The sequence below is a fragment of the Tenrec ecaudatus genome, chromosome 2, assembly GCF_050624435.1.
Source record: "Tenrec ecaudatus isolate mTenEca1 chromosome 2, mTenEca1.hap1, whole genome shotgun sequence".
Classification (NCBI taxonomy): domain Eukaryota; kingdom Metazoa; phylum Chordata; class Mammalia; order Afrosoricida; family Tenrecidae; genus Tenrec; species Tenrec ecaudatus.
The window spans coordinates 110,296,474-110,313,527 of NC_134531.1; the positions used below are offsets into that span (position 1 = coordinate 110,296,474).

Here is a 17,054-nt window from a genome sequence, read left to right on the forward strand (position 1 = left end):
ATTATATTTAGCATAAAACATATTGTTTGTATAGTCAATGTACAGTGAACCTATGCAATCCTCTCAAGTGTATGGAACGTTTTCCCAGTCTAGTTCTCAGGTGTCAACCAAGGGCCAAATGTTAGCAGGACTCTGAGATTTGCAGCCTGAAGCCTGCTATGTTAAGTGACTCTTTTCTGTATAGTTTATCTATTCCATCTTTCTAGAAGCAGAAGCCTTTGTTTCGCAGTTTTTTATTCTCACGTCCACTATCATTGGGATATCCTGAGAGCTAGTGACACTTTAGGACAGAGTAGAACTGCTCTGTAGGTTTTCCAAGCCTCTAAATACTCACCCACTGAGCAGTAAGTAGTTTTAAACCACCTACTCTGTGGTTAGCAGGCCAGTGTTTAACTCATGGGGCCACCAGGCTCCTTAGTAACTAGGACAGCCATTGAGAACAAAACAAAATCTATAAACATGTTGAACATACTAGGTGACAAGTTATCCCATGAACTCTCAGAATACGAGTGAGGCACCACATGACTGACAACCGCAAGACTCATGCAGGGAAAGCTCTGAACCTGGGAAGCAAGGAAAAGGAATGATAGCAAAGAATAGGATGGTTGGAAGCACAGAAGTATGACTGAATCTCTAAAAGTAAGAATTGACTGTTGAACTGGAGGCCATAGTGACCAGATCTTAAAGTAACAATCCGAACTGGGAGAGCGCTATGCAGGCTCCCACAGAGGATGTGAGAGAGTGGATTCTTCTAGGTACAGAGTTGTGTTAAGTTGATTTGGAAGACCTTGTTCTTTATCCAGGCTAAAGGAGAGGTGGAGTAATAGTACTACACAGAGACTGTAAACACAATGGGAAATAATTTTGAAATACAGAATTCTTTCTCAGAGTTCTACAAAATATATAGCTTGTGTACACACACACAGTTTTACTGGCACTTTATCCACCTATCATACAAATCAGTAGTTCAATTATATCAAGAAGAGTTGTGCAATTCACTACAGTCCATTTTAGAACATTTTCTTTCCCTCCATGCTCATTGATAGTCATGTATTTTTTTTCAATTTTGGCAAAAGATGACACAAAACATTTACCAATTCAACAATTTCTACATGTATAATTCAGTGCCGTTGATTATACTCTTCATGTTATACAACCATTAGTGTTTTCTCTCTCCAAATTGGACCACCTCCATTATAGTGAACGCAGTGCCACCTAAGCAAGCACTCTTCCTTCAAGTAGCACACCAGCCTGTGCGATCATGAGGTGCCAAAGGGATCAGGGATAAGGCATCATCATAAAAAAAAATCTTACCATAGTGAATGAAGGGGGAAGTGCAGAGTGGAGACCCAAAGCCCATTTGTCAGCCACTGGAGATCCCCTTGCAGAGGGGCCTAGGGGAGGAGATGAGTCAGTCAGGGTGCGATATAGCACCGATGAAGAATACAGCTTTCCCCCAGATCCTGGATGCTTCCTCCCCACCAACTACCATGATCCGAATTCTACCTTGCAAGTCTGGATAGAGCAGAGGATGTACACTGGTGCATATAGGAGCTGGAGGCACAGGGAATCTAGGGTGGATGATACCTTCAGGACCAGGGGTGTGAGGGGTGATACTGGGAGAGTAGAGGGTGAGTGGGTTGGAAAGGGGGAACCGATTACAAGGATCTACATGTGACCTCCTCCCTGGGGGACGGACGACAGAGAAGGGGGTGAAGGGAGACGCTGGATAGGGCAAGATATGACAAAATAATAATCTATAAATTATCAAGGGCTTATGAGGAAGAGGGGAGCGGGGAGGGAGGGGGAAAAAAAGAGGACCTGATGCAAAGGGCTTAAGTGGAGAGCAAATGCTTTGAAAATGATTAGGGCAAAGAATGTATGGATGTGCTTTATACAACTGATGTATGTATATGTATGGATTGTGATGAGTTGTATGAGCTCCTAATAAAATGTTAAAAAAAAAAAACTCTTCCTTCTTGATCCATGGTAAACATAGGTTAAGTTTGGTTTCTTTCTTTTTTTATATATTGGAGGCTCTTATAGCTCTTATAATATTATATAAGCTTATTTGTCCATACGTTGCCATCATCATTTTCTAAACATTTACTTATTATTTGAGCTCTCAGTATCAGGTTCCTCTTTTTTCCCTCCCTACCCCCACTCCCACCCTTGTGACCCCTTAATAAATTATAAATTATTATTGTTTTCATTCCTTACACTGACTGCTGTCTCCTTTTACCCACATTTCTGTTGTTCATCCTCCTGCTTTTAAAAAAAGTAGTTTTCTTGATATAATATTCACATATTATACACTTCTATAGTTAAACCTCCTACTTGTATATATTTTTAACTACAATTTTTCTATGATGCTTCAATCTTATTATTTACTTTGATTTTGTTAAGCTAAAACTAATTCATATTGCTTATTTAGTAGTAATGTTTTTCCTGTCTGAATCTTGCTTCTAATTCTTAATTTTTTTCTTCTTCTTCCTACATCTGTAGTTTTAGTTGGAACTAGACCTATTCAGTTGTAAAACCCCTTCTAGTTTTGTTAATTAGGTGCTGACAAGTGGTTCTGACTCTGAGACTCTGTGTACAAGAGAACAAAACAATAGCTGGTACTGTACTACTTCACAGTTGTTGTATTTGAAGCTATTGTTCCAGCCACTGGGTCAGTCCATCTCTCTGAGGGGCTTCCTCTTATCCATAGACTTTCCACCTTAGTAAGCATGGCATCTTTCTCCAGAGTCTGAGCTCTCCTGATAAGCTGTCCAAAACATGTCCGAAGCATGTGAGATGAAGTCTTGCCATCCTACTTGTAAGAGGCATTCTGTCAGTAGTTCTTCCAATATATATTTGTGTTTTTTGGGTGGGTGGACAGCCCATGGTACTTTGAATATTATTTGCTAACACCATAATCCAAATGTATCATTCTTCTGGAGGTCAGAAATCCAAAATGGATTTTACAGGCCTACCAACAAGAGGCTGCCAAGTCTGGTGCCTTCTGGAGGCTATAAGAGGTCATCGACTTCCTTGTCTTTTCCACTCTCTAGTTCTGTTTTTCAGTTTTTGGTTCTCCATCCCACATCACATCACCCTTTCTCCTTCTGCTTCTTCTTCTTTTTTGGGGGGTGGAGGGGGATTTCTGCTGTATTAAAATTAAATACCAATCTTCCATACGTATTAAAAATGAAGCTCTCTGCCCCTTCAGAATAAAATACAGTCTTAGCTATTCTCTTCTTGGGATCTGTGGAAGCATGACAAATTCTCAACCCATTTGCTTCCTAACATGTTTTTGAGTGTACTTTTTTTTGCTGATATTGTCATATTGACTTCTCTGGCATTATCTCTCTTGCCTCTGTCTTATAAAGCTTCTTTTTATTATATTAGGTGCACTTGGATAATCCAGAATAAGCTCCCCATCTCAGAATATTTAATTTAATCACATCTGAAAAGGCCCCTTTACCATGTAAGGTTCTGAGAAAATGATGTGGTCATCTTGGAGAGAGAGGACATTATTCAGCCTACCACAGGATTAAGATAAGAGTAAAATGTGTGCTTTTTTTCTGGCAAAAATAAATGTTCTTGGAATGGCTTGTATGTTCAGTTTATATTTCCTTTTTTGAAATTATTATGCCTGTTAGCTATTTTCTATTTCATTTTTGCAAAGCTTTTATAATACACATTTTTCAAGTCTTTATAAAATTTAGTGGTAAAGAACTACTAGTAACAATAATGCCTCTAGAGGGTTTTTATTTTCAAGTAGACTTTTCTGTTGATTTTGCCTGTATATGTGAAATCACACAGCTTTTACTCGACTCATCCGCATGTATAAATGAAAATGTAATTTACTGTGTGCCTGTCTTCATGGGTAACTAACAAACATGCCTTTATTTTCTCATGGTTTCTGATACTAGGCGTCTGAATTCACTATGCTTTCAGGCTCTAGGGAAGTTGTTCCCACCAGTGTTTCCAGGGAAAGACCCTGGTCTCCTTTCAGCTTCTGTTTCTTTGTCCCTTGGAGATCTCACAGGGCATGCCATATACTCTCACTTATTTACGCCACTTGCTTTACATCTCAGAAGAGGTTGATTTAAGACATAGTTTACACTACTGTTCCCTTATCACGGTAACAAAGGTAACACAATCCCCACTGGGCTCAGAGCCAAAGATAGAAAGGTTAGGACTTACAAAATGTATTTTGTAGGGACAAAATCCATTTGATACTTCAATCTATAAAGCCATCTTACCTTGGTCATTTTTACCTGAGAGTCATGTTTCTGTGCTGCTCCTTCCTCCATGCCCCCTCCCCCTCATTCACTCCCGCTCTTCCTACAGACGCCAACCAAGAGCCTTCAGAAAGGAAGGTTCAGGTGCATTCTGAGGCCTATCTTCTCTAAGATCTGGAACTTTAAATTTGTTAAATGATTATTTTAAAAGTCAGCTTTTCCTGAAGAGATTCTTTTGAGAAATCAGAATTCCATATTTTAAAAAGGACTTACCAACTAACAGGTCTACCCGAGTGCTATAAGTCATAATATATTGGAAAAACCGTAAAGTTGACTTCTGTTTCCAAACAAGTCCTGATATTTTGTTAATGCTAACATTTAACTGTTGTGATGACTTAAAATCTTGGTTTTGTATTCCTTATGCTTCCATATGATTCTTCAAAAGAGAAAAAGAAAACAAAAGCATAATACATAGATATATTATTTCAAGTTGTATGTTTTTTGGTAATGACGTTGAAATAATTTGTTTTTCAAATACTGTTTTTTAGTATTGTGCTTCTACTGAGCCAAAAGCAGACCCTTGAGGAGCTGAAGCAGTCAGTCCAGCAGTTGAGATGCACCGAAGCAAAGTTTGCAGCGCAGAAAGAGCTACTAGAGCAAAAAGTGCAAGAAAATGATGGGAAGGAGCCACCCCCAGTAGTAAATTATGAAGAAGATGCACGATCAGTTACCTCTATGGTAAGTGAGAGACAAATCCACTGAAAACATTTGACAAACTACTGTCTAGCTGATAAGTGTATGCAAGAATTAATTTCAGTTTGATAAAACAAAGTATTGCTCTTGTTAATATGCAAGTCCTGTTATACTTGTCTGCAAATGAAAAATAGGCTTTTCAGATTCCCTGGAGAACACTTTCAGGAACTATCTGTAAAGTCATTGGAAAGGCTCTTTGCTTTTGCTTTAAAACTCAGAAGATTGTACTCTGACATTCCCTTCCCCTCAGCCCTCGGTGCACAGTCTTTGTAAACCACTTTCTTATATTTCCAGAGCCAGTGCATGATAGCCAGAGGGTGCATACGTTACACAGGGAATGAGCTTAGAGAAGGGATGAAGAAATGGATCTTGGAATCTTGCAGGCCATAGTTAAGAATTGTGTTTTTTCTTGATCAAAATGAAGGGGTTATTACAGGAGAATGACATGCTCTGACTTTTAAATTAAATAGATCACTCTGGCAGCTCTTTGGGGTATATTCCTAAGGGGAGTAAGGCTGGAACAATGGGACTGTTGTGGTAACTCAGGTGATAAAAGATGATGATTTGAGCTAGGGGAGTAGCACTGGGAATTCTTAATAAATAATGGGAAGAATCTGTGCCAATGTTATGTCAGAAGTGCTTAGATTTAGGACCCGCCCTGCTCTGGTATGTCCTGATTAACATGACAAAAGAAAACCCCTGTTTCCAAACAGAATCATACCCATGGTGTTAGGGGCCAGGACTATAATATATATTATTTGGGGCACATACTTGGATTCCTAACAACTCCCAATTCTTTATCTATAAGACTTCTAAAGGTTAATCCAGAAAGCGAAAAATAGAGAGAGACAAAGAGAGGAGGGCAGAAAAGAGAAGGCAAAAGAATCATGGGAGGGAAACAAGTTAAGTAAGGAAATCAAGAAGGTTTAGGAGCATGAAAGGTAAGGAAGATGAAAAAACAAAACAAACAAATGGAAGTAAGTAGTATGAAAAAGGGATGGGATGGGTAGGAGAAAGGAAATGGTAAAAATGCATGTGTGAAACAAGAAAGACCTCATTCTCTTCCCTCATTACTTTTCCTGCTTGATCTAGCTGCTGTGTTAACCTCATCCCATCATCCTTCTTGCTCTGATTTCTGGGTTCCCACTTTAATGACTGCTGATTTGGGAAATTCATAGTTTGTTTTTTTTTTTAATTTTTGAAGGTGGGAATGTACAGGGCAAGAATTTGTTCACTGAAGACAATGCTTATATTGGCATTTCTCACACACACTCATGGCCATCGAGTTGATTCCAACTCATAATGACCCTATAGGACAGGGTAGAACGATCCTGTGCATTTCCAAGACTGTAACTTTATAGAAGTATAAAACCTCACCTTTATCCTGTTGGGGTGACTGGCTGACTCTGTGGTTAGCAGCCCAAGTGTCACTTGCACAATATATTGAATTTAAGATTCAAATATTTATTGAACCAAACTAACTATAAGGGTGTCAAAGCCTAGTTTTTTGGTTTAAATACTTAACAAAATTTATTCCCATGTTTGAGTCAAGTGTTAGGTCTGGAGCCAAAGGTCTTGATTCACAAATGTTTGTGATGGAAGGCAATGGATAAGAAATAAATGAAGTGTATGATATAAGAATGACTAGACATTCAACCTAACAATTTACTTATTCAAACATAATCCAAAATACCATAATTTACTGTAGCATTTTGGGGCGGTGGTACATGTGCAGGCAGAGGCATGGACTTAGGCTACACACATACTTACTTCAGTTTTCTGTCAATTATGTTGTGCGTAGTTACATATGGCTTATGTTAATTGTATTTACTTATTAGAGGTATCTATTTTTTTCTATTGTGTCTTTCTCAATTTTATCACTTTATAAAATATTTGTAGTCTGACATTGATTACTCCCCAGTGTCAGTGTCTTATTAGAAAAGGCTTTTGCCAAATAACTCTATTAGGTTCACTCATGGTTGAATGACACAAGATGCGATCCAAATCATTACGAAAGCTCTTAGTGAAATCTAGTTTTTGCCTTCCCACTGTATACAGCAGAATTATAAAGATTTTTTCATATAGCTAATCATATTTCATCTTATTTGATAATGTTTTTAAGGACTTAATTCCTAAATTTAGATCAATAAAGATTGACTGAACATGGGAGCCTATATTTTCAAATATGATATGATATTTTCTTTTTCATTTATATAAATCTTTTATTTATATAATTGTCTTAGTTTGAAAAAAAATGTATTTAATCATAAAGGTATTTTAACAGCCTCCTTTGACAGTAATGAAAACCCCCAAGTTTCTCCTTATTTCAAATAAATAACCTAATTATATATGTTATACAAACATGTTAATTCTGACTTTTCAATAGCTATTTAACTTAGAGCAGAAATTGATTTTTATTTATATTCTAGCATTTGATGACAGCATCTGATTTAGAAGCATTTTATCAGTTTCTAATTATCATTTTGAAAATTGTATTGGGAAATTAAATAAACCATTTGTTGTGAGTAGCCATTGAGTCACCCCCATCATTGTGGAACAGAATTAAAGTTCCGGATCCTGTGCCATCATGTTTCTTAAAGTAGAGGGGCAGTGAAAAAGAGGAAAGCCCCCAAAGGTGTACATTGATACTGAGGCTGCAACCATGGGCTAAGCATGGGAACAATTGTGAGGATGGTGCAGGCCCAGGCAGTGTCTCCCTCTGTTGTGTGAGGGGTCACTATACGTCCAAACAAACTTGATGGCACCTACCAACAATATTCACATGCTATGCCATCTTTACAATTTTTGGTACATTTGAATTTTTTGTGTATGTGTGGTCCCTGTGTATTTCAAATATCTTTCAACCCAAGGCATGACCTTCTAACGTTTACTGGACAATATTTTGTTGTGATCCATAGAGTTTTCATTGGCTGACTTTGGGAAATGCCAGGTTTGTCTTTCTGGTTTGTTTTCATTGGAGGCTTCGCTGAGAGCAGTCGACCATGGGTTACCCTGCTGGAACTTGAATTCCTGGTGGCATAGGCTTCAGCGACATGTGAAGCACCACAGTATGGCAGACTAACAGATGGGCAGGAAGAATAAAGCATAGTGGATATAAAGTGGTTTCTGTTTTTTAAATATATATATATACACCACACATTTAATGTGAAAGGTTAATTTGTGCAAACGTGTAAGGTGTTGCTGTTAGGTGGCTACTTATTAAAGAATGGACGCATGCCTGGACCGTGCCATTCTCACGGTTGTTGTTGGGGAAAGCCCCTTGTGGCAGCCCGATGGCAGTCCCTTTCCATCGCGCGTCCATCTCCTGGGAGGTGTTCTTCCTGATGACATTTTCAAATTATGTGAGATGAGGTTTCACCATCTTGGCTTCTAAGGTATATTCTGGTTGTACTTTTCCAAGACAGATTTGTTCATTCTTGCCCATTGTATATTCAGTCTTCTTTGCCAATACCTTAATTCAGATGCGTCAGTTTTTCTTCTGTTTACCAGAAGAATTAAAAGGCAAAATGTAATTTTTTTATGCCTGCCATTTCTTATAAAACACCATATGTACTGCCATCAAGTTGAATCCAACTCACAGCGATCCTATAAGACAGAGTAGAGCTGCCCCGGTGGGATTTTGAGACTGTAAATCTTCATAGGAGCAGCCAGCCTCATCTTTCTCCTGAAGAAGGGCCGGTGGGTTTGAACTGCTGATTTTGTGGTTAGCAGGCCAACACAAACCACTACACCCCCAAGAATTTTAGGACTTTAGATAATTTAGAGATATTGATTCTTGGTGATACTGCCTTTTTTCTCATTTATAAAAGACAAAGCTCTTAACTTCTTGCATCTGTATAGTGTGATTTGTGATTAGAAACATTCAAAACTAAACAACCCAAGGGAACCTTTCCATTTTTGACTTTCTATTTTGACTTCCATATTTTTCTTAGATACCACCAACTGACTGATGGAGAGTAAGAAAGAGCTATTGCTTTAAGCTTCAGCTTTTTCATTTCTGAAAAAGGCTGCCCAGCAGAGTAACTGTTTCTAGGAGTTTGGAGATAACAGGGGACTTACTATCTCCAATTCTAGGTAACCAGGCAGCTATTTGAGCTATTAGGATCTTAGAGCATATGTAAATGTCAGATTGTATGGTATTTTTGGGGGGTGGGCATTTAACATTTTCAGTTTGCATATTTGTGCATGTATACTTCTGCCATTCATTCCATTCTTGTCTTATTCCCCAGAGTGTTTGCGGTAACTAATTACACTAGCAACATTGAGAGAAATATAAATAGAAAATGAAACTAGAGCCATCAAGGTTAGAGATCTTCAATTCTATTCCATTGGTTCATATGCTGGTCGGGTACAAGTTGAGTACTTCCTAAAAAGTTTAACATGGATATGCCACGTGACCCCGCACTTCCACCCTTAGGTATAGAATACCAAATAATTCAAAGCAGTGACTCAGACACATGCACACAGATTTCATTGAAGCATTACACACAATAGCTAAAGGTGCAAATAGCTCAAATGCTCATCCATAGGTGAATGGATAAATGAAATGTGGTATATACATATAACAGAATATTCAGCTATAAAGAGAAATGAAATTCTGATACCCGCCACTACTTGGGGGAACTTTGAAACATGACATTAGATGAGTTGAGCTCATTGGAAATGACATATTATGTGGTGCCACTTATATAAAATATTGCAATAAGTAAATCCATCTAAAGAAGATTATCTTTGTTGCCAGAAGGCAGGTAAAGACAGGGAAAGGTAGTTAACAAAAGCAAAATGAAGTCAGTGGCAACAATAAATCCATGTCCATGCTTATTTTCCGAACCCTGTGGCCTGAATGGCTCACTAGGTTTCTGTTGTTGTTAGATGCCTTCAAGTTGGTCCCGGCCTTTAGCTACCATAAACTCAACATAACAGAATACTGCGCAGTCTTGCACCCTGCTCGCAGACATTGCTATGAGGTATTTACCGTGCCTGTCCATCGCCTTGAGGGACTTCCTCTTTGTCACTGATGCTCTGCTTTGCCGAGTTTGATATCCTTCTCCAGGGACTGATCCCTCTTGAAAAGACCGCTAGTTATAGACTGACGGCTTAGTGAAAGCCTTGCTTTCATTGGGAGGTATGTATGTACGTATGTTGTGTGAGTGGACTTATCTCACAACCGTGGCTGGAATCACCAATAGATCCTAGTAAATAGAATTATTATTGAGTCTCTTTTAGAAATATGGCCAAATTTGATCATTTATGATCATGATCTGGAAACTTTAGCATATTGAGGAAAAATGGCAAACATAAAAAGAATGATAAAGAGAGAGCTAGGGTACTGAGCTCTGGTGGTGCTCTCTGGGTTAGGCATTGTTATTATAGCAGAGCTGTTATATTGGTTGAAAGCTCTCCAAAGGCCAAAGGCCAAAATGAGAAAGGAGATAAAGTCATATGGCTCTTACTCTTCAATAAAACAGAGCACGTCACAGAGAGGCAGCAGGTCTCTTCATTATGTTTAGTACCAGTAGAATTTCTGACTGGAGGCTTCACCACTGAGTCTGCAGTGACTGGGCCTATGACCATATCTCTCCAGCTAATGTAGGTGGGAGATTCACCAGACGGTTCTTGCAGCACCTGAAATCCTGTAGTGAAAGTGGAGTCCCGACACTGAAGTCACTTCTACTGGGATCTAAGGATGCAGCTATCTGATGAAATGATTGTATCCGATAAATTCTACACTTCTAACATAATAGATGGACGATTTGCTTTAAAAAATTCTCTTAGTCTCACTTCTGCAGAAGTTTGGCTATAGATAATTGTATTCTCGGTGAAGGTTCGTAACTATAGGTATTCTCACAGTGTCTATTTGAGAACGGATCTGTAAGATAAAAAGGGCTTATGCCATAAAGCTTTGATGAGATATTTTCTTTAAAAATTATTAGAAATGTTTTGTATATTAAAAATAATTTTTATGTGTCTGTGAAACCATAATCCTTATTGCACTAGTGAACGGACTAGGAAGTAGAACAGAAGCATGAACCATTAACTGGGATGTCCCCAAAACATGCCTTGAATCTCCAGACTACGGAGACCAGATCCCATGAGGGCTTTCCTTGTATGCAAGCAACATCAATAGCTATTGTCATTTTTGGTCACTGTTATAAATTTGTTCATCACATAACTTTTGCCAATTTAATTTTTAAGGTGTACAGCTTACTGACAGCAGTTCCGTTAATGGCTGTACAACCTACCCTTAATCAGTGCAACTTTTCAATGATTTTAAACAAAAACCCAGTGTTCTCCAAGCAACCAGAAGCATCCAATAAGAGCCTAAAGGCGAAAGGAGGGTGAGAGTGATGCCGTGACATGTCGAATGTAACCAATGCCATGGAAGAATTGTTCATGTAGAAACTGTTGTATTGATGTATGTGCTGCCATGCGTATTAGTAAAAACGGAAAGAAAATATTTTAAAAATTACCCTTATAATGTAACTCAAACCTTGTTTCCTGTTACAATTTTTATGAAATACTCCTGATTATCAATAGGAAATTGACAGTGTTCATGTTTTGCTTGAGGTTTCAAGATATATTCTGTATATTAATGTCTAATTATTTTCTAGATGGTTATCCTTAATTTTACTTTATATTTACTTATTTATTTTTAACTTTTAGGTTTAATCTACTCATCTGTAAATTTTAAAGATAAGTAGATTTTTAAAGAGTGTTGGAAATGTAGCTCCTGTCTGAAATGTTTCATTTTGAGAGTAACTTATTGTAAACAATTAAAAAATATTTATTACAATTAAAACTTAAAAATTTCCAAATAGATCATTCTTTGAGAGGCTATTAATTTGAATCATTAACATTTGGAAATAATAGGTATATATATTAAATTGTTCTAATATATTACTGAAAGAAATGAACTACTCCAAAATTATTACTTATTATCTATGAGACCAGAAGAGAGAAGGAGTCTGTCTACTACCATAAAGAGTTACAGTTTCCATGTAGACTTAATTTACACCACATTTAGATGGCTGCTTCCTTGAATAAAAACCTTTAAGACCCCATACCTGCAGTGAGCTCTTCATGAGGGTGAGCAATGACCTGGATCATGTCATATGAACTAATTGTTCAATTGAATTGGACACCCCCTGTCAGAAGGGTCACAAGGAAGAGAAGAGACAGTCAGGGTGCAGTATAGCACTGACGAAACACACAACCTTCCTCTAGTTCTTTAATGCTCCCCCACACTCCCCACTACCATGACTCCAATTCTATCTTACAAATCTGGTTAGAGCAGAACATGTACACTGGTACAGATAAGAGCTTGAAACACAGGGAATCCAGAACAGATAAAGCCCTCAGGACCAATAAGGGGAGCAGGGATACTAGGAGGGTAAGGGTAGGGGGTGCAGAGTAAGGGGGAACTGATCACAATGATCAATGCATGGCCCCCATCCCAGGGGGACAGATAGTAGAAAAGTGGGTGAAATGGGACAACAGTTAGTTTCAGACATGAAAAAAAGAGAATAACTTGTGAATTATCAAGCGGATATGGGAAGGGAGGGGGAAAATGAGCTGATGCCAGGGGCTCAAGTAGGAAGAAAGTATTTTGAAAAAGATGATGACAACATATGTACAGATGTTTTTGACACAATTGATATATGCATGGATTATGATAAGAGCTGTAAGAGCCCCCAATTAAAAAAGATATTAGAAATAAAAAAAATTAATTGTTCTTAAGCTGGGACTAGAATTAAGTGTGAGCCCTAAATCCATTCATATCTCTATGGTTTACTGTCTCTGGTTTACTTTAGAACAGTGGTTCTCAACCTTCCTAATGCCCTGACCCTTTAATACAGTTCCTCATGCTGTGGTGACCCCCACCATAAAATGATTTTTGTTTCCACTTCATCACTGTAATTTTGCTACTGTTATGAATCAGGTGATCCCTGTGAAAAGGTCATTCAATCCCCAAAAGGGTTGCGACCCACAGGTTGAGAACCGCTGCTTTAGAGGTATCATTATTATTTGATTATTGAAAACAGGATGTATCATTGCCTTGGGACATAAGGTAACTATTGATAGTGTCATTAATTGGGCCAATGGTACAGTATTTAAAACACTGTTGAGAAAAGGAAATTACCATATATACTCGTGTATAAGCCGAGTTTTTCAGCACAAAAACTGTTGAGTTGTAACATCTCACTGGGCCTCCTCACCCCAGGTAATGGGATGAGCGCCCGTTATGTCGCGGGTGATTGCCGTTCCTCCACTGTTCATTCAAAGCCCTGCCGACACTGCAGGGCTTTGAATGTTTGTTTACTCACATCTAACCAATCAAAGCCACCTATGACGTGTATCTTTGAATAAGCCTTTTAAAGACTGTGTGCGAAGGATGTGGCGTGAATGGATGTCATCTGGTCAAGCGCGACTGTTTAACAAAAGGAGGAAATCTCATGAAGCCTGACATAGAGTTAATAGCAAAGTGGGTTTGAGATGCATGGGAAAACATTCCAGAAAACATGGTGCGACGTGCCTCCCAGAAATGTAGTATTAGTAATGCTGTGGATGGCAGTGAAGACTGTGCTTTGTATGAAAATGACAGCAGTGATGGTGATGACGGCGATTTCAGTGAGGACAGCGTCTATGATGACCTCACACCAGCTGAGGCTCTGCATTGGGATACGGATGATGATGAGGAATCCAGTTTTTAAGGATTTTAACTCTTTACATTTTAGCTTGGTTGCTGATTGAGCTCAGGGAATAGTACTCTTAAGGTATCATTGTTGATACCTTATTGTTTTTGTTGAACCTATTTTCCACTAACTGTGCCGGTTTACTAATGTTAAATGACTTCTTGTCCTTTTATTTAAAATAAACATTTAAATACATTAGTCCACTGATGTCTCAACTTTTAGTAATTTTATTTATTTATTTATTTTAATTATTGAAACACCAATAAATAGCTTCTGTGTTTTCCACCCTAGGCTTATACTCGAGTCAATCAGTTTTTCTGGTTTCCCAGGTAATAATTAGGTGCCTTGGCTTATACTCGGGTCAGCTTTTATTTGTGTATATACAGTATGTGAGTATAGGCCAGCTATGAATCATATTGTTGACTTGTACAGATTAAACTCTCAAGTGACTGTACACCATTTACACAAACAATGGAGGTTGGTTACAGGGTAAAATTTTCAATAACACTCATTCACAGAGGCAGATCCATACTTACCAGATTAATACATGCCATAAGAAAGCAAGGAGGAGATTAAATAGTAAATATATGGTAATCCCAGATCACCATTCATTGGGCACCCTCAAAGCCAGAGATCCAAAGCAAAGTCCAATGGCTGCCAATTCCATAACCTTGGAATAGCTGTCATCTGGTTCTTCTATCACTAGATGTTTCAGCTTTAAGTCCAAGGGAGTATGTAAGTTCCTTAAATCTAAGCCTACTTCGCTCAGTGGGCTTTCCACATGGAATCCTTCTGATGTGACCCATGAAGGTCTTTATGTGCTTTGAAAAGACAGAGTCTAAAGTCCCAGTAGTCTACAGCACAGCCTAGGTCACCAAGTGCTGGGTAGAAACCAGGTCAAAAATGTCCAATAAAATTTTTGGTGATGGGAGAAGCACACCAACCTGTGAGATACATGGATTGTCTATAATAAAATTCAAATCTAAAGGAAGGAATGGTATCAGAGCTTAAATCCGGATTTGCAAAGGGTTATAAATGACAGTAGAAGACCAAAATCCACTTGCAGGGCCCCCATGTGGATTAAGTTTGAAGAGAATTCCCACTGACCCAAAGAGAATCTTTTGACCAGTGAAAGGATGTGAACAGCCTTGCTATGAGATGGCATTGTGAAGTCGATTTTAACAGATACAGTGAGACTGAAATGCAATATCGTTTGATCTCCCTTTGGACCCATTTTAAAGTTGTTTCTGATATTATCTGCTTTTTATTGGATTTTTCTCTGTTTTTCTAATAATTTTTGTATTTTTTGTTTGTTTGCTTCCAGTTTTGTTTTGTGTGATTTTCTGCATATGGAATTCGGGGTAGGCAGAACTATAGACAGTACCTGGATTGATAATTGCTTAGGTCGATGCCGGGGGAATGGGAGCTGAAACAATGAATGTGAGAAGAAAATAATCGGAAATGGATTCTGGTGAGGATTAGACACATTTTAATATGATTCAATAATTAAATTGTATGATATGTGAGGTATAGGACAGTAAGACTTTTTTTAAAAAGTCAGTTATTGAAGCCTGATGGAGCAGTTCTACTCTAGCCTGTAGGGCGATCGTCTGAAGAATGGAGTCCACCCAGCAATGGGTGGGCTCTGTCAGACACTGTGCTAGACGTTAGGGAGCCCTGGTGGCACTTTCGGGTAAGCATTTGCCTGTTTACAACAAGGCTGCCAGTTCAGCCCACTAGCTCGCCGCGAAAGACAAGGTTACGTGCACCCATACAGATTTACCAAGCACATTTTTATTCATATTATTCCTCTAAAACGTGACTTAAAATTGATATTTAATACAAATAAAAAGGAAAGTAAAGAAGAGAAAAATAACTTACAGTAAAAAAATAAAAGATTTACAAAGCATCAGAAACCCTCTATCAGGATGCTATGAGTCTGACACAACTCAGTGGCACTAAGTTTTAGCTGGTGCTCAATCTACAAAATGTTATTTTATTTATTACTGAAAATCTTGCAGGGAAGGAATTGTTGTACTTATCATTCAGATGAAGATACTGAAGCTTGACGAGATTAATACATTTGACAGATGCAAACTGAACATTTTTTTGACACTGAGGTTTAAATTTTATCAAGCAGTCTTGCCTGGTGGCTGAGCCTACAGGCATATAGTCAGAGATCATAGTCCACATATTTTCTATGCTATTATATGACTCTGGAGAGACTCACATATGTTCTCTTAGTTGAGGCCCCTTTTTGATACATGTCAGCAAGCTATAGAAAGTTCATTGATTTGGTTTAAAAATTAAATGAGATAATGTTTGTAAAATGATCTGCATAGTGCCTGACACATAAGTAGGCCTTAACTACCATTTGGTAGTTAGCAAGAAAGAAATATTACCTTTGCGTCTCCTAAATGTGGGTTTCCAGTGCTTTTGTGGTGGAGGCTACGTTGCACTTTTAAACTGTTTTCGTTCCTAAAGTGTATAGCACAGAAAGGTGTTAAGAAATTACCAGCAGGTGGAGCTCATTGTTAGAAAAACCAAATTTCTGAAATGGAGATATTTTATCATATTATGTTTTAGTAATAAAATTAAACAAATATATAAAGTTTTGAAATTTCTATGAGAATACCTTCTATTTTTAACGTGCCATCCCGAAGTCATTCTTCCGCAGTTAAACCATACACTAGTTAGTGTTATCATTCTATATTTTTATTGTGCCACAGAAAATGTAGCTCTTTACCTTTTTAAAGTATTACAAAGCAAAGACGTCACTTTCAGAACTAAGGTATGTTTGACCCGAGCCATAGTATTTTCCATGGTCTCATATGCATGAGGACACTGGATATTTAATAAAGGAAGACCAAAGAAGAATTGATGCATCTAAATTATGGTGTTGGGAAAGCATATGGAAAGTACTTGAGCTACTAGAAGAACGAACAAATATGTCTTGTAAGAAGTACAGCCAGAATATTTCGGGAAAGCAAGGGTGGCAGGACTTTTTCTCATGTAATTTGGACATGATATCAGGAAAGACCAGTCCCTAAGAAGGGCATTCTGCTTGCTCAATAGAAGGTCAGTGAGAAAGAGGAAGGTTCTCAACAAGATGGATGACCGTGGTGGCTGTAACAGTAGGCTCAAGCATAACAACAGTGGTTAGGATGTGTTTTTCTGTACATAGGGTCACTATGAGTTGGAGCTTACCGGACAACAGCAAACGCCACCACCCTATTGTAAAAGATTCTACATGTTATTGCTCCTGTCTACCTCCCCCATCTTTTCCTACCACTCTATATCCACAATCTAGAAATTCTGGTCTTTATTTCTCTCTTATGTGTGCTCAACTACTAAC

The 17,054-nt window shown here is 38.2% G+C and overlaps 1 protein-coding gene across 3 annotated transcripts in view; it reads left to right on the forward strand.

The window, feature by feature from the left end:
* Positions 1–17,054, forward strand: part of FER (FER tyrosine kinase) — a 459,241-nt gene that overhangs the window by 122,173 nt on the left and 320,014 nt on the right. For all 3 annotated transcript variants that reach the window (XM_075541367.1, XM_075541368.1, XM_075541366.1), the window contains one exon: positions 4,781–4,970. In XM_075541367.1, the coding sequence (XP_075397482.1) occupies positions 4,781–4,970 (190 nt within the window). The remainder of the gene's footprint in view (positions 1–4,780; positions 4,971–17,054) is intronic.